Source organism: Charadrius vociferus, unplaced genomic scaffold (assembly GCF_000708025.1).
Source record: "Charadrius vociferus isolate BGI_N301 unplaced genomic scaffold, ASM70802v2 scaffold436, whole genome shotgun sequence".
Taxonomy (NCBI): domain Eukaryota; kingdom Metazoa; phylum Chordata; class Aves; order Charadriiformes; family Charadriidae; genus Charadrius; species Charadrius vociferus.
The window spans coordinates 5,735,248-5,756,909 of NW_009649187.1; the positions used below are offsets into that span (position 1 = coordinate 5,735,248).

A 21,662-nucleotide genomic window follows, 5' to 3' on the forward strand; every position below is an offset into this window, starting at 1 on the left:
TCTGTACAGTTGCTCTCTGGCTTCTGTGGTGTTCCCAAGTTGGACCTTGCAAAATGGAAAGCCCAGGAAACCTGGAAGACAGACAGCGACAGAAAGAAGACGCTTATGGTTCTGTCTTCCCCCTGCTCCATTTTCCAAGCATTTTTCTGTCCCTTTCAGTGCATTTTTTTTCTACTGTCCCTGTCCTGAAGGTCATCTTGCTGCTGGATGATCTCCTAGTGCTCACAGAATGGTCAGCGATGGAAGGCACCTCATGAGATCATCTAGTCCAACCCCCCTGCCTGAGCAGGGTCACCTACAGCAAGTTGCACAGGACGGCATCCAGGCGGGTTTTGAATGTCTCCAGAGTGGGAGACTCCACCACCTCTCTGGGCAGCCTGTTCCACTGCTCTGCCACCCTCAAAGTAAAGAAGTTCCTCCTCATGTTTAGATGGAACTTCCTATATTCAAGTTTGTGCCCATTACCTCTGGTCGTAGTGCTCCCTCCCTCCCCATGCTTAGCAGCTGCTGGTACTACATAGAATTCAAATCTCAAGACTGTGTGATGGTTGGTCAACCTGCATTTAAGAGGCATCCAAAATTTGAAAGCTATCCCAGGAACTTTAAATGCTCAGGTTATCAAGGTAGCGAGAGGCTGGAGCAGATACACTGCAAGTGTGAAACATCCCAAGCCCCTTCCTTGTAGAATTCTGGTTTAAACTGTGAAGATTTGCACCTATTGAAATGTCCAGATGCTGATTTTTAGGAATTTTAATGTATTTTTTTGTAAGTGGGCAAGAGACATCTAAACAAGCCTTAAGAGGCGTTGAGGTACAGTTTCGTGCACCTCATGTTGGAGATTCCGCACTTTCCCCCCCATCCCCCTTGGTGGGACAATCGGCAGATCCCTGGGTAGATTTTATGGTAGGATGCAAAATCATTAAGCACTCTGAACTTTTTATTAATTTAAACAATTTTAAGAAACTGCAAATTACCACAGAGAACCAGTATTGTGAAAATACCTCTGCTGCTTTACCCATTTTGAAAAATCTCGCTTCTCAGAGTTTTGGGGATTTTGGTTGGGGTTTTTTTGTCTGTTTTGTTTTTTTGGTTTTTTTCTTTGCTGGCTAGTATTGGGGAAATTAGTTTAGAAACAGGCATTTTAGGGGAAGTTGAAGATGATGGTGGTGGGAAGAAAGATTAGAAAATATTTTGTGAACAGAAGAATATAGTTACAAAATCGAGACAGAAGACGCATAATTCATGGTCTTTCCAGTGCTCTAAAAACTGGTTGGACTAAAGCAGTTATCCATGAGCTGCCTGTGAGCATTCAGAACTTCACTGTGTCTGGCACCTTGCAAGCCCAGTAGCCAAGTGAATATGAAGTGGAACTCGGTCCTTCTCCTGCGTTACCTGGTTGTGCATCTCTCTTACGTGCTGCGAATGGGAGGGTTGTCTGTAGACCTTGGGATTGTAGGTACCAGGGTGGACATAATGGCGTTTATAGAAATCAGACTTCAGTGGTAGCATTGTGTAAGGGAGGGAGATCTCAATTTGCTTCCTGGTGAAGCAGATTTGCACAGGTGAGTTTGCACAGTTGGTATTTTCCTTTATAGTGAGCAGAGCTATTCTGAAGTCCTCTGAAACAGAAATGTGAACAAGTTATTGTTTGGTTTAAATCAGTTTCTGGCACTGGGTAACACTTTAAATCTTTTTCTGTGGCAGCATGGATCTAGTATCGAGGGAAGAACCTATTTCTATGTCATACATGAGAAAAACTAAAATCAAGTACTGGGCTATTGCTAAATATCATGGTGCCTTAATAGTCAACAGACCAGTATGGGCTGTAGGCACTGGTCTCTATTTCCATTCCCTAGCAATGTGACTCTTCTGGGGAGCTGGGATCTCTCCCTGATTCTTCATCTTATGGTAGAGGATTCTGGGTGCACTGAGCCCCCTCAGCCCTCTTGGTGTGCTGGACAGCCTAACCTGGTGGAGTCGCTTCTGCAGCCCCTGCACCCTGCTGCCATCAATGCTCTGCTGTAGCCCACCGGAGCGGAGAGGAAGCAGCAGTGCTCTCTGGAGGAATGGAGAGTGTTAGGCACAGCGCTGGTACGAAGATGCCATGGAATTGCTGTGGTTTCTGTGCCCAATAGCTATGACATCAAGCAGTCAAATCCCTCCCCCAACGCTCTGGTGTCTTGTGCATCACGGGAATGTCGTGAGTCGGTTTTCCGTGGTGGAAATAGGAAAGCCAGGTGGGGAGGCACTCGGAGTGGAACCAACCAGTTTTGTTTTGGTGCCTTAGCTGGAGGGAGCCACCTCTGTGGCCAAGCTGGGGACCTCTGTGTGCCTGGTGGTGCTGTTCCAAAGGGGAGGGGCAGCTGGCTCTGGATGGGGCACAAGAAATACCCAGGAGCTGATATCACACCGTTCTTCCTGCTTCAGTAGCCAGTGGGTATTAGCGTCACAGAGAAGGACTTTTATTTTCAGGTGATGCTGAGTTCAGGCCAGATGTATAAGAGTTAATAGAGCTTATTAGTCTGAATGTAGATCATTCTTTGTCTTGTCAGTGTACCTTTTTAAATTTGAGATTTAATAGTGGTACTTACAAGGAGGATGGTAGCATTGGTATAGCTCCTATTCTCAGTAAATCTCCATGGAACTAGCCTTCCCTGGAAGAGACTTTCTGCCTATGCAGTATATGGAAAAACTAAGGCACAGGATGGTAACGAGTGGCATGGTGTCCCTGTAAGGTAGGAACAAATCTAGGAAAAGAGCCCAGCTTTATCAGGTTTTTAGTCCTCGTTCCTTGTACAGGGAAAGCAGCCAGTTCCTGTGGCTGCAGACCCACAAACAGCATCACTGACAGCTGCTGTCCTTCCCTCATCAGAGCTCTGCCAGCCTACTCACCAGGAGATGTGTCTCTGCTCTTTTTCCTTTGCAGGAGGCCTGGGAGAACAGTCTCTTGTGTCAAGTGAGAACGCCACTTCAACCGATCGTAGTAACAAAGCAGTTAAAAAGGGTAATGTGGTACCCCACCCAGACCTTTGGGTATCTTTTATTTACTTTTTTATCCCCTGTAAACCCACATTTTGTCCTGTGTACATGTGTGCGCCTCCGTGCCTAGGAGACCAGCCTTGCCCAGGCACCTGCCTTTGTTGCTGTTGGTGGACTCTCTGCAAGGGTGGGTTTGCCTTGTATAGTGTGGTGGGTTGACCCCGGCCAGCAGCCAAGCACCCACACAGCTGCTCAGTCGCTATCCCTCTCCTCCAGCAGGATACGTGAGAGAGCAGGAACAGCAAAAGTGAGAAAATTCATTGGTTGAGATAAAGACAGTTTAATAAGTGAAGGAAAAAGGGGGGAAAAGAACCCTAAAACCAAAAAAAACCCCTAAGTGATATAAAGTAATTGCATCCACAAGCAGACTGATGGCCAGCCAGTTTCTGAGCAATGGCTACCTTGGAAGACAAAACCCCACAGTTTCTGATTGCTGAGTGTGATGACATATGGTATGGGATATCCATTTGGCCAATTTGGGTCAGCTGCCCCAGCTGCATCTTCCCCCAGCTTCTTGCCTATCCCATGTCTGCTCGCCTGGGGAGTGGAGAGGGGTCAGCAGAGTGAGAAAAAGAAAGCCTTGACACTCTGCAAGCACTGTTCAGCAATGGCCTCAACATTGGTGTGTCATCAACGCTGTTTTAGCCACAAATCCAAAACACAGTACCTTACGGGCCGTTATGAGGAAAGTTAACTTTATCCCAGCCAGACCCAGTACATACAGGTAGCCATGACTGTCACCAGGGCAGCAAAACCATTTTACTCCAAGGCAGAGGGTGTACTGCTAGCTGGCTGCTCCTTGCTGTTGACATGTTTCAGCTAAATGAGTTTAAGCTTCTGTTCCCCTGAAGCAGGGCTGTCACCCAGGCCAAGTTTTGCAGTTGGCTTCTCCCACTCGTGTAGGTAAGGTACTGCTCACAGGATCAGTCCAGACCTCTCATCTTCAGGCATTTCCCCAGGGTTGCCCTGCTCCGTACAAGATGATTGCAACCCACTGTGTGCAGGAGGGACTACTGTTTCCCCCTTATAAATAGAGGCACCGAGGCAGAAAGACCATGCAGCATGTCAGTCCATGGGGGCATGTTCACACTCATGGCTACTGTCTTTATAGCCTAGTGCTGTATTCCCTCGTTGGAGTTCCTCATGTCTCCTGAGCTGCTGGCGGGCCTGAGGCAGTGGAACAGTGGGCAAAGAGCACTTGAGGAAGATGCTTCTGCTTGCAAAGCTATGTTGGTGCTTCTGTCTGCCTGTTTCTACTTAGAGATGGGCTCGTGCTGCTGTTGGTGCAAAGCTGGGCTGTCTCTGCTGTCCAGATAGGCTTGGAGACCCCTGAGTGAGTTTCGGAGAGTAACAGGGGCTGTTTCATGGCACGTTGCAGGTGCAGAGTGCTGCCTGAGCTGTGGGCAGTGTAAGGAGTCTCCCACCCACGGCTGGTGTATGGAAACCTCTGAGTGTTGCTCATCATGGAGGGTGGCGGGATTTTAGAAAGGATCTCGATTATCTGAGGCTTAGAAATAGTCAGTAAGAGAGGTTATGTCTGGGTAGACTGAGCATTGGAAAGGCTGCATGGCTTTATCTTTCACTGAAGAAACCCTCTCTATACATGCAACTTGGCAGTGGCTGTAAGCAGTGCTACTTCAAGCTTGCTGTCCAGAATTCTTCTGTCCCCTGGTGATATGGCATTTGCTGCCTGCTTTCCCCAAGTCCCTGCTAGGGGTGTGTGTCAGGCCTCTCCAAGGACCCACTGCAAATTGAAGTTGTTAAAGGCAGAAAATTTTAGCAAGTATTAGGAGCAGTCAAGAGCTGTTGCAAGATGGTTGCAGAGAACTTGCCCAAGAAGGCGTGCTGCTGGCGAGGAATGGAAGTGTTGGTGACACAGAAGTGTGGACCCAGGGTCCTCTGTGCAGAGCTCCTGCTGTACCATGTACAGGAGAGCATGGGGCAGATGACTCCTCACTTGGCTTTGCAGGCAGGATCTGTCTGGATGCAAATTCAGAGATTTTGGGCAGCCCCAGGAGCAGTTTGTGACTGGGACACAGATATCCAGGTTAGCTGTGTCTTGAGACCCTCTCCCTTCTCCCAGCTGTGGCCCTTATAGTGCCCAAGCAGTACCTCTGTGGAATATGTGTATGCAAAGAAGGGGAGGGCGGCTCTTATTTCATTGGGAGAATCCCCAACCTCAGAGGGTCCAGCAGCTGGTTTGGGGATGGGGCAGCATCTGAAATGCCGGGTGCAGCCAGCGTGCCAGGGAGGTGCTCAGGAGGAAGAGGAACAAAAGGCAAATTCCCGTCTTTGTCCTGCAACCCAGAGCAAGGCCAGGAAGGGCTGGACCTGGTGAAGCAAGAGGGAGGGTCTGAAGTTCATTCCTTCCATCCCCCTGCATTGCCTTAATTTCCTTCCCATTGTTTTGATCCCCTCAGCCTTGACAGTAGTGGTTTGCTTACCTGTGCTGCTGCTGGAGGGATGAATGGGGGACAAGACTCTCAGCAGCCCCTCTAGTCACTGGAGGAAGGTCTCAGTGGGGCTTGTGCTTTTTCATAACCCTGCAGCCCACGTCCCTGACCTGGGAAGCAAAGCTGTAGCTGGTCTTGCAGATTTCCGTACGAATCACAAGAGCACAACTAGAGCTTAGATCCCTCCTCTTGGATCTTCGGAGGTGCCCACCAGCACTGAGAAGCCACCGCCAGCAGTGCTGTCTCTTGACATAAGGAGAGAGTTCCCTTTAGGCCAGCACTCTCTGCAGGCGTAGCAACACTTGCATTCTGTTCGTTTTTGCCCAGGTCCAGCTGATGGGTTGGCTGTGCAATACAGGCAGCTTATCTAAGAAATGGTGTCTATGCAGTCCTTACACATGCGAGTAAAGCCCAGCCGGACTAAGGCTGCTTCGAGGTGTGGGGTCACCCAGCGAACAGCCAGGAAGCTTTGAATGGAGGATATTTTCGGCTGGGTCAGACCCGTGCCACGTTAGAAGTGCAGCTCATGTAGGTGTAACCAGTATCTGAGCAGAGCTGCAGCAGCACAGATGTGGGGCAAGGTACAGGTCCTGCCTAGAAGCCTGCATGAATCCCCGGGTGGGTTTTATGGCCAGCACCAGGTACCACACAGCCAGGGCTCCTTTGCCTTTTTAGCAAGAAATGAGACACGTGTTCTGTTTTCCTTTTTGTATTTTTGCTCCTTTTTATTAAAGTGAAGAGATTCAACATGGGTGGAGATTTGTGCTAAGTATAGAATGCCTCAGCTTTTCCACCTGGAGCATCCCTCCTCCAGCAGAGACTGTCTGATGTGTATATGTTTTCAAACCACGCAAGACCTAGCATATGAAAACAGACATATGATACTTTTCAGCCTTGCATATAGATTTCAGTCTAAGGGGTCTGTCCTCGTCTTCCAAGGCCAACTCGAATGAGTCGTTGTTGCCATTGTGAAGCTAACCCTGCCAGAACTGCAGATCTGGATGAGTGGGGCAGGCTGAGAATACACAGTGACATCTGGACTCGTTTGACCTCCCTCCTCCCATTCCCCTTGTTTAAGTACTGTGTCCCCATCTATGAAGTGGCTGTTGGAGAGAGTGGGTGGCTAGAGATGGGGGGGGTGGTGTCCCTTTATGCTTTTCTGGGAAAACAGGTTTGTCATAGTGCGTAGGGAGGCTCCAAGGCAAGAAGGGCCAGGTTGCTACAGATTAACTGTCTTTAAGTCCCAAACAAATCACTGGCAAATCTGGCTACGGCTTCTGGTTTGGATTAACATCTTGCTTTTTCTGTTTTTCTTTTTCTGAAGCTCCAGGGTATTACCTGAGGGCTGCACGTGGAACTAAAGAGGATTTAAACAGTGTTGCCACTCTGTCTTGCAGACGGCAGGCAGAACACAACGCTTGCGAGGAAACCGAAGAGGAAGGAATATAAAGATGAGTCTGGGACGGATACACGCTCCTCTCCCAGAGTGCGCAGGGCAACCACCTCCAGGGCTGAGAGGATCTGGCCAGGGGGGGTCATCCCCTATGTGATCGGAGGAAATTTCACTGGTCAGTAGTGAACACGTTGTTCCCTGTTTGCTCAGGGGTGAGTGTCTCAAAATGTGTGGGAGATCTCAGGAGCAGAGTTTCCCCACAACTGACTCCTTGGGAGCCTCTCTTCTGAGGCAGGGTGGGCATGTGGATGGTTGAGGCTGAAGTATGCAGTGAGATGATTCTTCTCTTGGAATTTAAGAAATGATTGGGTGACTCAGTTACTTTTCTTGGTTGCTTCAGGGACCAGCAACTGTGAGCTGCGCTCACCCCTTGTGTTTCCAGAAAAGGATCCTCTCTGCTGCTGGAAGAGCAGGAGCAGAAGTACCCTGGGTTGCTTTCTGAATCCTTGCTTAGAGAACTTTCCCTGTGCACTCTGCTTCCGGACCTGCTGTTTTCTGGGCACCAAACTTCAGGGTCTCCTGTAGATGTGTAAGGGAGAGGAACAGTGAGCTGTGTCCCATGGTGGATGAGGAGCTCTCCAAAGTATCCTTTTTAGGCTCTTTTATAGCATCTCCTGGGCACTGTCCAAAATAAAATATCTTTCGGGGTGCAGCAGATCTCTTGCAAGTCTCTCATGTGAAGCAGACAGGCAACTTGCTCTGATGCCACCTCTCTGAGGCTTAGTGCTTCCCCACGGGATTGGTTTCCTTGACTCGTGGATGACAAATGCTCTGTGCCTTACTGGAGCCAGCTTGTTCCTGCCTCCGCCAGGCTGTCTCCACCATCTCCTGCTTAGATCCAGCAGACCTTATTCCCTTGGGCTCCCATGATACACTTTGTTCCAGGACCCACACTGCTGCCAGGAGTTTGTGAAGCCCCAGCGGAAGGGTCTGTTCACCCCCTACAAAGGGAGGGGGTCATGTAACCTGGCAGGAGATTGAATAGCCTGCTAGCCACAGCTGTCCCCCCACATCTGTCAGAGAACAGCCATCCCCATCCCTCAGGGTCTGATGAGAGAGTCTTAACTGTGTTACGTGTGTCCCACTGCCCTAACCAGTCCAGGGTAGGTAACACCACCCTTCCAGTGGGGTGACTGTGTAACATGCAGCTCTTGCCATAGCACAGTTCTCTCTTGCATTCAGCTTGGTGTTTTGCTTCAGCTTAAGCCCACCCTGGAGCTCTTCTCGATATTCCTTGTGCCTTTCTGATGTACTTCTGGCCTTTTTCCCCTCTCTAGTCTCTCCTGAGAGCGGCAGCTTGCTCTGCAGCCCTGTGCATACTGGAGGCAGTGCTGGAAAGGCAGTACTGTAGGGAAGCCTCCCGAGTCTGTGTACCGCGCTGGGGCATCACTTCCCAGCTGTCTGTATGACTGTTCTGGATGCTGCTGAGTGACTGCTGGAGGTACCCTGCTCCCTGGGGAGGGGAGGTTCTGTGGCCTGTCTTCTTGCTAGTGTGAGACAGTTATAATACCCTACTTCTCAGGTGTTAAAGTCCTGAGCTGTCTCTCAGTTTGAGCACAGAGCAGCAGTGTATCTCTACACCTGCTTACGCTGCCCTGAGAATGCCCCTAGCTCCTATATAGTTTATGCTTCTAATTTTAAAGACCTGACAACAGCTTTGCCTTAGTTTTGAGGAGCATCTGTAGCACCCATGAGATTCTTTGGTCTTGAAAGCTGTGCGTGGTCATGTTACATTGCATCATGAGAGCAAATTTGGCACGCCATTGAGTAGCTGGTGCGCAGATAAGAACACCCAGCAGCTCTGCCAGAATGACCTCTACCTAGTGAGGTGATGGTTTTTTGTATGCAGAAATATTGATGTGCTTAATGAAGTTTGCTATCTGTTTAATTACAGCAACTAATTCATCAAGCATAAGGAGAGAAAAGGATGATACAGTAAGTTAGTGCTATAGTTGGAAGTGGCTTCCAGATTCCTAGAGGTATAAGTTTGACTGTTGGAAAGAATGACTGTTCCCTTATCCAGACGAAGTCCATTAGAGATTTTTCCTGAAAGCCAGGCCTTCACTGTTTGCTCTTCTTGGATTTCTTCTTCAGGAACCCAAAGAGCTATCTTTAAGCAAGCGATGAGGCACTGGGAGAAGCACACTTGTGTGACATTTGTGGAGAGAACTGATGAAGAGAGTTTCATTGTGTTCACATACAGAACATGTGGGTAAGTGACACACACATTCCCTGTGTTGCAAACATCCCTTTCATTGCCAAATGGCTTGCTAAGTCTAGCTCTGGTAAGAATACACCCATGGCTACATGGTGGAATCTGTCACAGAGATCAATCTGGTCACTTCCAGTAAGGATTGCCAGGATAATTTAGTACCTGCTCATAAGAATGTGCTAAGCCTTTCTGCATTCTTTTTCCTGGGATAACACTTAAGTAGATATACACTTGTGTGTTTTCTTTATACATACGCACACATATATCTAAGTACATATAGTGTATGCAACTGCTGGCCCATTCCAGACCCTGCCAGATGCCATCCTCTGTTCCTGTGTTTTAGACTTCCCCGGTTCACTGATGTGCTTGCATGGGTTTGTGGGTTTCTTTTCCAGATGTTGCTCATACGTGGGTCGCCGAGGAGGGGGCCCTCAGGCTATATCCATTGGAAAGAACTGTGACAAGTTTGGTATTGTGGCTCACGAGCTGGGTCATGTGGTGGGTTTCTGGCATGAGCATACACGGCCTGACAGGGACCAACATGTCACGATCATCAGAGAGAACATACAGCAAGGTAAAATAGCACTTCAGGTTATTCCACCTGGCTTTTGGGTGGGTGGAAATCTTTCTTGCTGGACTTGTGGAAAATCCCTAGTGGTTTGTGAGCTGGGGTGGAGAAGAAATATCGCTAGTCCTTGCCTAGAATAAGGGACAAAATAGTTGGGTGAATAGAGATTTTGGATGTCCAGCTGGAATTATTGGAAGGTAGGAGTATATCCTCTTCTTTCTAGGTGCTTAGAGGTAGAAGGCATGCTTTTTTTTTTTTTTTTAGTGATTTGTGTTTTTCCCTTTGTCTTTGGCATCACAGGTCAGGAGTACAACTTTTTAAAGATGGAAGCTGGGGAGGTGAACTCACTGGGAGAGACCTATGACTTCGACAGCATCATGCACTATGCTAGGAACACGTTCTCCAGGTGATAATCCAAGGTTACATGTCCTTAGGACTATTTTCAGTAGTTGACTGTGGGATATGTGGAGCCTAGAAAGAGACTTGTGATCTATTGCAGAGATATGTGGCAGTTACAGTGAGCTCTGCTGCATTGCAAAGCTTGGAAAATATTTGAAAAAGCCAGGTGGGTGAAGAGAAGTATGGTGGACTCCTGCTTTTCTGTCCCCACTATGTTCACCCAGTGCTGATAATCTCAGAGACCACGTTAGCATGTTTTGCAGCCTTCCCAGACAGCATATATGTGTGTATGTATGTATCTGCCCACCTTCAAGGGGGTTATGCTAAAAACACCTTTCAATATCTTGGTTGTCTAGCTCATGCTTTGGAATCACAATATTGCCTTCTGGATCCCTAGCAACTTTGCCAAGGGAGAATTTAAACTGTAGATCATGATCTTTAATTGCTTGGCTATTTTTAACCCTTTATGCATGTGCTTTAGATCATGGCCTCTGCAACTCTGTGATTCTATGTGACTGGGTTCTTCATGGAGAATTTTTCAGTTCTGTTCCTGTCTCAACTAACTGGCCAGTTTCTGTGTAGGCTGTTTGCCCTTGACTTCCGTCTCATCCCTCCAGATGGAGCCTGTTTTATGATCAGACAGCTTTACTGGCTAGAGAGGTGAAATGAGCAGTTATTTATGTCCTGGATTTGGAATGAGAGCTACTGGATGACCAGCTCCATTTTGCTGCATTATTTAAAGTTTTTTCCATAAATCCCACTACTGCTTCTTCCCAAGGGCTTTCCTTCACTACATACCATGAGTAAAGGGGATGGGAGGCAGAGTGAAAGTATTCACGCTCTTGAGAACTTTTTGTTACAAAAATTACATGTGTTTTTGGGGTGCTTTTTTTTTTTTATTTTCTTACTCCCCAGTTGTATGGAATTGCTAAGTCTATTGTTCTGTGCTTTTGTTTCTCAAACTTCATGTCAACCAGGGGAAAGTTATCAAACTTGATGAAATGTTGCTTGCTCTGGCAGGGGGAAATGGTAGCTGGGCAAGGGTGCTTTGCAGCCTTCAGAGATTTCTTTGGATCAGATACCCAAAGCAAACAATTTTTCTTCCCTTGAGGCATCTGCTGGACCCTTCCAGCATTTGCTAGACTCTAAATGGTTAGAATTGTCTTGCACAAAAGCAGGATTAAGTTATTACTGCCATTTATATTGTGGATGCCTTTGAGTCTGTGTCTCTTGAAAACCAAGGTCCTTCAGAACACTGCTGGGCCAAAATGGGATAAAAATGGCAAGAGTCCTTCTAAATTTAAATTGGTGCTTAATAGGATTTTTAAGTCTGTTTTCTTTAAGCCCTTTGTCTCTGTGACCCACCCTCACCCCAGTAGCAGTCTTTGTGCAGTAATTGAACTGAGCACTAAGTGCCTCTGTGGGCTGATTGTGCTCACGCAGTAAATAGGCAGGGCTGGGAACAGGCTCTTACTTCACCAAGACCTGTCTTGACATCTGTTCTCCTAAGGGAACGATGCTTACTTCGTCCAATCAGCAGAGATTTGTGAGTGTATGCATGTCTCCTTCCCACCTTACTGAGGTTTGCGGGTGCTGGCCAATTGCAACAAAAGCATGGAGCCCATGAAGATAGTAAGTTCCAGAAAGTTTCATTAAGATTAGCAGCTAGGAATGGGAGATAGCCCCTGCGTGACGCTGCTAAGGGAAGAGCTGTCGTGGGTGTGTTAGTACATTAGCATACACCAGAAACTCCACATAGGGAAAAGATGGTCTGAGCTGTGATGGTCTCACATGTGGGGTGTGTGAGCGAGGAGGAGGTGAAGGACACAGAGCCATGTCTGTGACTCTGTCTCAAAGCAACTCTTATGGGGCACTTAGCACAACCTTGTTGTTATGACTCCGGGTGAATATTGGTGATAGCAAATCATATGGTGTTTGCCATGGTGAAATGCAGATCCTAGGTCCTTTTTATTCTAAACTTTGTACCTAGGACAGAAAGAGACAGTATTCCGGAGACACAATGGGTCTTAGCAGTGGAAATTGTTTCCAGTGGTGCTTTTGAAAATTCCTACAGGAGTCACTGCTTGTTTTCAATTCCCAGCAAAATGTATTTCTCATTTGCGTCTGTGGCTAATAGGAATATAGGAGTATAGCACAACGGTAACAAGTTTTTGCCATGGGAACTTCTGTTCTTGTCTATGTCAGAAAGTTGCCTGTTTTGCAGAATATGGCTGCACGCTTTTATTTCCTGGTGTATTCCTTACAGACGTGGCAGCAAATTAAATTGAATATTGCTGTCTCATTAAACAATTTGTTTTACTGCTGTCAAGACCCATAAATGGCAGCTTAGCAATAAGAAAGTTTAAACCTCCACAGAGCCCTAAGCAAATAGCGGGTTACCTTAATTCACTAAGCCTCTTGCTAGTAGACATAGCAGCACAGCCTGGAGTTAGAAAACATGACCTCTGCAAAGATCCAGTTTGAATCAGGATCCAGGTAGCACTGTCTGCATGTCAAGGGGCATCTTCTTGACGTATTGGCCACACCCCATCTTGATCCTGAACGAGATGTACACAAACGGCACTTACCTCCTCCACGGGTTTTACTGTGTGAGGGAGGGTTATGTTGTCCCTCCTCTGCAGGTGGGGATATTAATACAGAGTTGGGACAAAATGTAGCTGCCTGCAGCTGAGTGCTTAATCTGCCTTCAACATCTGCTTCCCTGAATGGTGTTTAAAGCACCTGTATCTACTGGCCCCAGATGGGATGGTGAATATTCAGCATTTCTCAAGATCAGTTGATAATTTCATAATGTTTACGTAACACTTTACACGTTCAGGGTAGTATGTAGGTTCTAATGGCTCGAGAGCATCTCTGCTTAAACTCCGTCATTCTTAGCTAGTAGCAATGGTGGGTGGTTGTGCTTGACTTACCACTGCATTGGGTGGCTAATGCATGCTGCCCATGCCTGGACAGCAGGAGAATGGGGCATCCAGGATTCCTGGGTTCTTTTCCTACCTCTGGGAGGACAGGTTAGGTATCTTACTCAAGAACGGTTCTGGTGTTAGAGTGCCTGAGCTGCTCTGTTTAATGATGTCTGCTTGGTGTTTATTAATTTGTGGGCCAAAGTATTGGTGCTCTTAGAGGTGCTCACCAAATGTGCAGCTTAACATCATAAAGTGGTGTTGAGCAGATGGGGTTTGGGTGGACAGCATTGGGGCTGCTGGGATGTGTGTGCTTTAGGCCAGGAAGATTCTCTATTTTTCTCAGTTCCTTTGATTGTAAAACGAGAGGAACTATACTAATTGCCTCCTAATTTGGAGTAGTGTTTAGCAGTGCACGTGAAGGAAGCACAACATTCAGTTGGTGGAAAAAGCAATACCAGAAATCTTACTGCCCCAACCTAGCGTACTGCCAGTAGCTGTAGCCTTGAAGAAAATGTGTTTGGCAGGTAATAAGGGGTCACAGGGTAACTTGAAGCTGTGGGTTGTTTGTTTTGTGTGAGCAGTACCCTAGGTGTATGCTGTGTGCAGGAGGCTGGGGGCTGTGAGTGTGCCGTTGTGAGCGCTGGAATGGGAAACAGAATCAAAAGTTTAGGTGTGCAAGTGATGGTTTCTCTGATAAACTTTGTCTTTCCTCCCTGGTTGAGCCTGGAGATCTGCAGAAAGCATTTCACTGGCACAGAAGTGTGTCCCTGGTAAATGCCGAGTTTTTCTGTGAAGTCCTGAGGAGGCTTGAAAACTTACTGTGAGCAAACCGACCTGTTTCGCTGTTCATGGTGTTTCTGGAATTGGAGGATTTATTTTTGATACATAAACTTAAATAAGTTCAGCCCGAGGCATCCAGTTGGCATGTAGATAGCCAGCCTGAATTTGTCAATCAAAATTTGATGGGCTCACCTCAGAGGTCATAAGCACTGATTTTAGTGCTGATCAGGAATTTTCCTACCCCTGGAAAAAAACCCAACATCCCCCACGCAAGAGTTGATTCTAGTTTTTAAAACAGATTACATTCCTTCCCCTCTATTTCTTCTTTCAGTTTGAATATTTAAAAAAGAATTTCCCCCCACAAAATATGTTTCATAGAATGATATTTTCTGTTCAAGAATATTGGCTGCAGCTCTGGACAGCTGTGATCCAATACTCTGCTTGCAGTATTTATTTAAAATTAACCAATAAAAAATGTCTCAAACTCCTTCCCAAGGCTTTTATGCGGCTGAGCAGCCCAATGAACAGAATTACTGGCGTATTTAGAGCTTAACCCATGCATAGAGACTCTTGTATCAGGACTAGACAGCGCTAAAATTATTGCTTCTGCCCTGATATCCCATCGGATTCTACAAACAGTTGTATCCTGTCCTTCAGAAAGAGAAGTCTGCTTCCCAGAGCTGATGCTGAATTTTCAAGCTCACTGTTAGCCTTGGTACCTCCAAGCCTGTTAGACATTCAGGGGTGCAGTGAGATAGTTTCTGTGGACTGGAGAGCCCGGTCATGAGAGCTTGGACTTTACCAACCTGGAGTTCAGGTTTCCGATTCCTCCCTCCCACTTGGGCCCTGCAGTCCTAATGCTGCCTTGGGGTCTCTCTTGCGTGCAAGCTCTTGCTTGGATGCACAGACTTTGCATTTTGAGGGAAGTGAGCTTAAATCCTTTTCTGGACTGAGATCAGAAGTGCAGTAAAGAGCTCCTGAGTATGAAGTACCACATGGAAAAAATAGTAGCAAGGAAAAAGAGGCAGAGAGAAATGGAGTTATTAGCTTGGAAACTCATGCATAACAAAGGTAGAGCATGATCTTTTTTGCTTGTCTGTAGCAACCGCAATCACTGCCAGCCCAACCCCATCTGCTACTGAACAAACTCCCCTTCCCTCTGCTCCTTTGGCTTAAGTGTCCAATCTGTGCTCCTGCTGAGCCAGATGTGCCATGAACCTTCTGCAAGAATATTTCATTGCCTTTTCTGATTTATGGCAAGGAATGTGTCTATACTCAAACAGAGGCAGCAGCAATCTTGATATATCAAAAGAGGAATTTACTGGCTTGGCAGACTTGCCTGTACATTTGGAATCTATCTGCTATAGCGAGAGGGCCACCTTGAGACATGCGGTTATCACAATCGGCATTACTCTTGCTTGTTAGCGTGGGATATATGGTCAAGGGGATAGTGTGGGAGGCCTGCCAGGATGACTTTCTGTGCATTACTTTAGAGGGGTTTTCCTCGACACCATCCTTCCCCGTCGTGACGATAACGGGGTCCGGCCAACTATTGGTCAGCGTGTTCGCCTGAGTCAGGGAGACATCGCTCAGGCAAGGAAGTTGTACAAATGCCCAGGTAAATATGGCTTGTGGAGATGGCTCCAGCTTTATTGTAGACACATGGTTTATCTGGAAGGCATTAGAGTTCAAGAGCACCTTAACCATCCCTTTCATGAAAGAGACTCAGGAAATGTAGACCATCAAATGCTTCAAGCTGGAGCTGTGGGAGAATCAAAATTACCTAACACCTCTCCTATTAGTACTTTGCCAGTATTCCTGTTTGGTTTAGGGCTTCAGGTTTGTCCAGTGTTCTCTACTGAAACTAGTAAGAGGAGCTACAGAGTAGGCTGGGGAGAGAGGCTAGGATGAGACTTGTATTTTGGTGTTGTTTTCATATACTGTTGTTTTCATACTGTGTTGAATGAAGAGTGTCTGCTCTGTTCATAGGAAATGAAATTGATGTACAAGACGGTGGACAGGGTGGGGACTAGGAGTTAGCAAAGTGGCAGAGGGATATCTGATAGACCAAGGTTTCTGCACACCGACTATCAAACTTCTGTTGAATTATTTCCATCGGTGTTGTCCCAGGGATGAGCCTTAAGGAAACCCTAAGTGTATATCTGTGATTATAGTGTGTTGCACTGAGGCTTGGGAGATAACCTGGAAGAAAGCTCAAAGATGCCGATTTGTGAAACAAGCAGGTGCTAGAAGCTGGTGCTTTGGGCTCTTTAGGGGAGGGCTGTATCTCTCTCTCTGCTGCCAAAGGGTTGATAGACCAGGAAGAGCTTTGATAGAGAACTCATCTATGTATGTGTGACATACTAAAGACCAGTAGTCTGGGTCCTGCTTTATCTGGGGTCTGAAAAGGATTGGCAAAAAGAGCATTGGGGTCACATATGTGATTGGGAGGCTAAATTTACCTATCAGAATAACAGTGTTAGGCGGCGAAAGTTTATGCAGCAGTTTTAGTTGAATAGGTTAACAGAGAAAATCAGATTTCAGAGAAGAAATCTGCCAGCCTTAAGGGCAGATTGAATGTGAGAATGTAAAGGGAGGCTTGAAGCAAAGGTGGCACCCAGTCTGGTGTCTGTGGCATGGTCTGCAGCAACTGAGAAGGGAGATAACATGAAAGGTGTGATGCTTGGAAGGAGAAAATTTAACAAGCTCTGTTGAATTTCTGCTGGTAGTGAAACACCTATGAGAAGATATTGGAGAATGAGAGAGTTGCCCTAATTTTGGAGAATGACTTTGTAATGTTTGTAATCATGCAGGGAGGAAAAAAAAGGATTTTTGCAAGCGTGGCCTAGAAGTTTATCTAAATGGTGTGGTCTGGCCAGCATATTGATCCTGTTGAGAGTGGCTTTGACATATCATAAACTTAATATGATCATAAATGACTAATCCTCTTGGAATAACCATATCACAGGGAGAGGGGAGAAGGTGAGGAGGGGAAATAAGTGTTACCAGTATGCAAAGTCACACTGTGAGTGAGTGGCTGCCTAGCACTGCTCTGTGAACCATTCATGAAGCCATGGAAGATGGCCGATAACTGGTGTGCAAATCCGTTTCTTCTCTGTATCCAGCTACAAGTCAAAAAGTATGGGTTCATAAGGGTCTAGAATAAATTCTGAGGATTAGCAGTACTTCAGGGGCCATGATGTTTGGGGATCACTGCTTAGCTTACAGTGAGTGATACAGCTTTCTTAGGTGTGCCAATTCTAACTTCTTTTTTTACTTCTTACCACTCATAATTTTCTCTAAATTGCTTTTAGTTGAACAAGATGTAGTTCTTGGAAAATTATCTCGCAGATTAGTTTAGGGATTGGTTTGTCTGAATACTCAAAAAAAAAAAAAAATTAGGGACGTCTTGCACCATGTTTTTTGATTGAGTCAGACTTAATCCAAGCAGGCTTTTCGTTCTCATAGCTGGAAGCATCAACTAGAGATTCAGATTTCTTGACGCAAGCTGAAAAGCCACTTTGGCCTGAGGTTAAAGTCAAACTAAAAGCTACAAAGCAACTTTCTCTACAATGAGGACCCTTCTGAGTTTCAAGTTTCCACTTGCAAAGTAGAACTTTGCTACTTTTTAGGGTTTTTTCCACAAAGCTTTAGCAAAGGTTATTGCCATTCAGAAAATATTTGGCAGCAGAATGATCAGAGCTTTAAGCCTACTAAACAAATTTTCTTCAAATAGCTATTGTTTTGTTGTTTGGGGTTTGGTTTTGTTTGGTTTTTTTTCATCAAAATTTATACACAGGTTGCATTTGAAGAGAAGGGGTGCAATATATTTAATGACATGAACATCTTCAGCTGCCGTCATTGGAATCTATAGCTTGAAAAGTTCTCTTCTGCAAAATGCAAACCACAGGGGTTCAAAAACAAGGGACTTCAGTTGTATGTTCGAGCAGGGTCTGAATGAGACTTATGGTTGAGGACAACTTCGTTCAGTGATCAAGCTGAGGATTTTTAGGTAAAACACAACAACGTAATCCAGAAGTTGAATGGCAGATGGTTTTGCTTTTAGAGAGTATCCATCTGAGAACGCCTGAGAAAATCCCCACAAAAAAGACCTAGTATGGTGGAGGATGAGTTACAAGCGTGCACTGGTACGAGCCAGAACGACTGCTGTGTCTATTGTAAGAAACAGGGCTCTCCAGCTCATTAGACTGGAGCTCTTGTGGCTGCTACAGTTAGGGCTGGCTTAGCTTTTTCATTCTAAAACCCTGCTGTTTTAAATTGCTCTTAATTCCCCGAAGCTTATACCTGCTGGGTTAAAGTTAGTGCCAAACCAGGTGAAACCAGATGAAATTTGCTGAAGGAATTTCTGGAAGGCAAGGCACATTCTGCTGCATAGTAGTAAATGCTAGATTTGATATGGCTGCATGATTGAGGATTTGGTAAGTGTAGTCACTACAAAAGACTTTAAAACAGCATGTCCTGCTGCCTTGTGCTGCGCTGAAGGAACCAGGCACACAGGAATGGTTAAACTGTAAATTGAGAATGGTCCAGCTTTATGTCATCCCATCCAATTCTCTGTGCAGCTTCAAAAAGCTGTAGTGTACCAGTAACCAGCTGATGAGCAGTAAGTACTCAACTACTTAATTTACAAATGCCTTCTGAATCATTCACCTTTTCTACTTTGCTTTTCACCTCGGTTCCTTTCTAGCAGCTTGTGTGTGATGAATGTTCAGCCTCTCCCAGTGCATCAGGGGAGTTTGCTCTGCAAAGTTTGGATAGTTAGCTAGGTCTCCTTTCATGATGTTTTAGCAGAGTAGTGTTTGGTGGTAGATACGTTTGTACCCGTTCTGTAATTACAGTCTTGCTAGGTACTGTGTAGTTATACTTAGGAGAATTAAGTCTGGGCTGTCAGCAACCTTCACTGTAGTTCAGCTGACAGCGGTAATCCTCTTTGTCCTGTGTTATTATGGTCATGTAGTACATGTTCCCAGTGATCTAGAGCTCTCTTTGTCATTTCATATTTGTTTAAATAGATTTTTGAGCAGAGAAAAAGAACATTTATATATCTTGGTGAATTGTGGATTGGAATCCCCTCTTTATTGGGACACCTTGTGAGATGTTGCCATTCCTAGAGTTATGCTAAGGTGGTGGCCGCTCCAGACCGTGCATTGACCAGTAATGATGCCAGAGAATCAGCTGAAGAATGGCTTGCTGTCCTCAGAATAAATATGGCTGGGACTCAGCTTCTGAGATGGTTATCTGCTGGGGCAGCATGGATTTCCTGGTTGAGGGTCTGAGTAGGATCCTAGGAGCTGGAATTATCCTAACAGATTCTGACAGAGACAACAAGGGAAGGCACCTTTGCAAGAGGTAGAGAGGAAGAAAGTGTATTTATTCTGCAAATGGAAGTCCAGACTTCTTCTCTAGTTCATGCAGGTCATCGCCTGTTGCAACTGTCACTCTCTGCCCACCTGAAGAATACCGACAGCATCACCTGCCAAACGTGTTGTGGGAGGTGGGAAAATATTAACTATTTCTGCAGAATTGAAACTAAAACTTCCTGTGCAATGCTCCTTGGTAGCTGCATAATGGTAGGGGGAGTTCTCAGGGCTCAAAACTGCTTGAGACAGAAGCAGCAGTGTAGAGGTTTTGGACTCTCATCTCTTTTCTTCATTCATCTGAGGCAGATGGGTGCATTTACCTGCCCATTTTGCTCAGTGGTGCTTTTTTCTAGTAGTTTAAAACGCCTTTGGCTTTCCTGACGGGAATCGTTTTGCCAGATCCCATGCTGACCTGTACCTTGAAATATGTGCAACTTGTTCCTAGTAGCAACTCCACCTTCCAGAGCACCCCTAGGAGCTGTTTGTTTGAGCAAAACCCCTTTTTTTGTGTTCCTGCCTATTGTTCTTCTAGACTGACCTGTCAAGCTGTGGGTCAAACTACTTCAGGGAAATTAAGATTTTTCTGGCCTAGGTGACTCCCTCTCCCCTTTTTGAAGATATTAAGCTTTTTGAATGGGACCAGTCTCTTTTCACCTCCAACTTCCGACCCGCCCATCTAAATGCGATCATGGCTGAAAAATTAGTGAGTGTGTGATAGCATCAGGCAGAGGAACATCCCCTGGCATTTCCATGAGAAAGGGAGCCAGATGTTCGGCCTTGTCGGATCTTTCAAAGCGGTGCTGCTTAACGAGGGATTTTTGGGAGCTGCCTTACCATCACTGAGGAAACGAAGTTGTGGGTCAAGGGCAGCTTTGTAACATCAGTGGGTTATGAAATTAGAAAAAAACGACTGGAAAGCAGGCAAGCCAAGGTCCCTGCTCCTTGGGATGGGTATCTGCATGTGTCTGGTGTGCACCCTGAAGGAAATGGGAGCTTTGATATTTGTGATCCTCCAACCTAGCCAGTCAGCTGCTCTGCAGATGTCACTCCTTGTTCCAGCTCAGTCCTGCTGGCTCAGAGAGCAGGAACTACAGTAGTCGTGGCTTTCCCAGATGTTGGAAGCTGCTGTTTCCTAAAGGAGCATATGTGCGTGTGTATTACTTGTTTCCCCAAAGTTGCTCTGGGACCTACATTTCATCAGCTGCAGCAGGCCACAGAAACGAGAAGGTGGAGAGCAGAGGGACCTGCAGTGCTCGTGTTTTATCCTGCGCAGTGTGACAGCGGAGCAGGTGCTGGGCAGCAGAAGCATGAGGGCAGCAGGGCTTGCCTTGCTTTTGTTAAGATGTTTTAACCCCCCTCAAAGACACTTAACAATGGTAACTAAGGAGGACTTCATTGATCAGCTTGTAACGAAGGGAAAACAGATTTGCTGGCAGCAGTCTTGGGGTTGCGAAGTGGGATAGGGTTAATATTTTGTGTTTGATTAGTGGGTGAGATATGCCTCAGTAGGGTTGAAACCTGAAAGTGCTGGCATGTGGAAGAAAAATGAAGGGTGCCTCTTTAAAAGCTGTTTCCCCTCTGTCCTTGCACCAATCATCTTCTATCCTGGGAATTCTGATAAATTTCACATCACCCCTTTGGCAAGGTCTCAGGCAGGTTCCTTTGACCAGTACCAGAATGAACATCCTTAGAGTACCAGCCACCAACCTGCACACAGGAGCCCTGTGCAAATGTTTTGGTAGACCCTGATGTCTTTTGGAGAGTCACACCTTGTTGATGTTTTTTTTTTCTCCTCCTCTCTCACAGCTTGTGGTGATACCTTGCAGGACTCAACGGGGAATTTCTCAGCCCCTGGCTTTCCAAATGGATACCCCTCCTATTCCCACTGTGTCTGGAGGATCTCGGTGACCCCAGGGGAGAAGGTGGGTGCCACACCAGTATGAGGTGTACTCAGTGCTTCTCCTGCGTGTGGTTTTGCTTGTGCTGACAGTGTTAGCAGCTGCCAAAAGATCTCTGCATGCCTGGAGTGCAGGGATGGAGCCTGGAAAGGCTCCTGAGCACCATCACTGTCCTTCCAAAGTTGGGGTCAGGACTACCTGGTGCTGAGGGGAGAAGAGGTAATGCTGGAGCAGAGCCCCCTCACAGGTCTGGGCTGCAAGCTCACCTTTCAAAGCCAGGTGCCAGTCAGACAAGTTAAATAAAATGTGCCAGCAAGCTGGGGTCCTGAAGGGAGCCGAAGAGCCATGAGTGACATCGATGGCCTGCCCCTGTCACACGGGCATAATGTCCCTGTCAGGGGACTCCCGCTCCCCGCCTTGAAACACTGAGCCCCGCTGCGCATCAATCACCCTCCCTGTCCACTTTCTTCCCAGCTCCTTTTGTTTTATTGATCTTCCTGTGGAAATGAAATCTTTCCTTAATCCACTAACACCAGCCCTTCAGGCCTTTCA

At 46.4% G+C, this 21,662-nt stretch overlaps 1 protein-coding gene across 1 annotated transcript in view; it reads left to right on the forward strand.

The window, feature by feature from the left end:
- Positions 1–2,137: 2,137 nt before the first annotated feature.
- Positions 2,138–21,662, forward strand: part of TLL2 (tolloid-like 2) — a 41,522-nt gene continuing 21,997 nt past the window's right edge. The window contains exons 1-8 of the mRNA XM_009888833.1: positions 2,138–2,237; positions 2,927–3,004; positions 6,890–7,060; positions 9,040–9,157; positions 9,553–9,731; positions 10,026–10,131; positions 15,325–15,449; positions 21,019–21,134. Coding sequence (XP_009887135.1) covers positions 2,138–2,237; positions 2,927–3,004; positions 6,890–7,060; positions 9,040–9,157; positions 9,553–9,731; positions 10,026–10,131; positions 15,325–15,449; positions 21,019–21,134 — 993 coding nt within the window. The remainder of the gene's footprint in view (positions 2,238–2,926; positions 3,005–6,889; positions 7,061–9,039; positions 9,158–9,552; positions 9,732–10,025; positions 10,132–15,324; positions 15,450–21,018; positions 21,135–21,662) is intronic.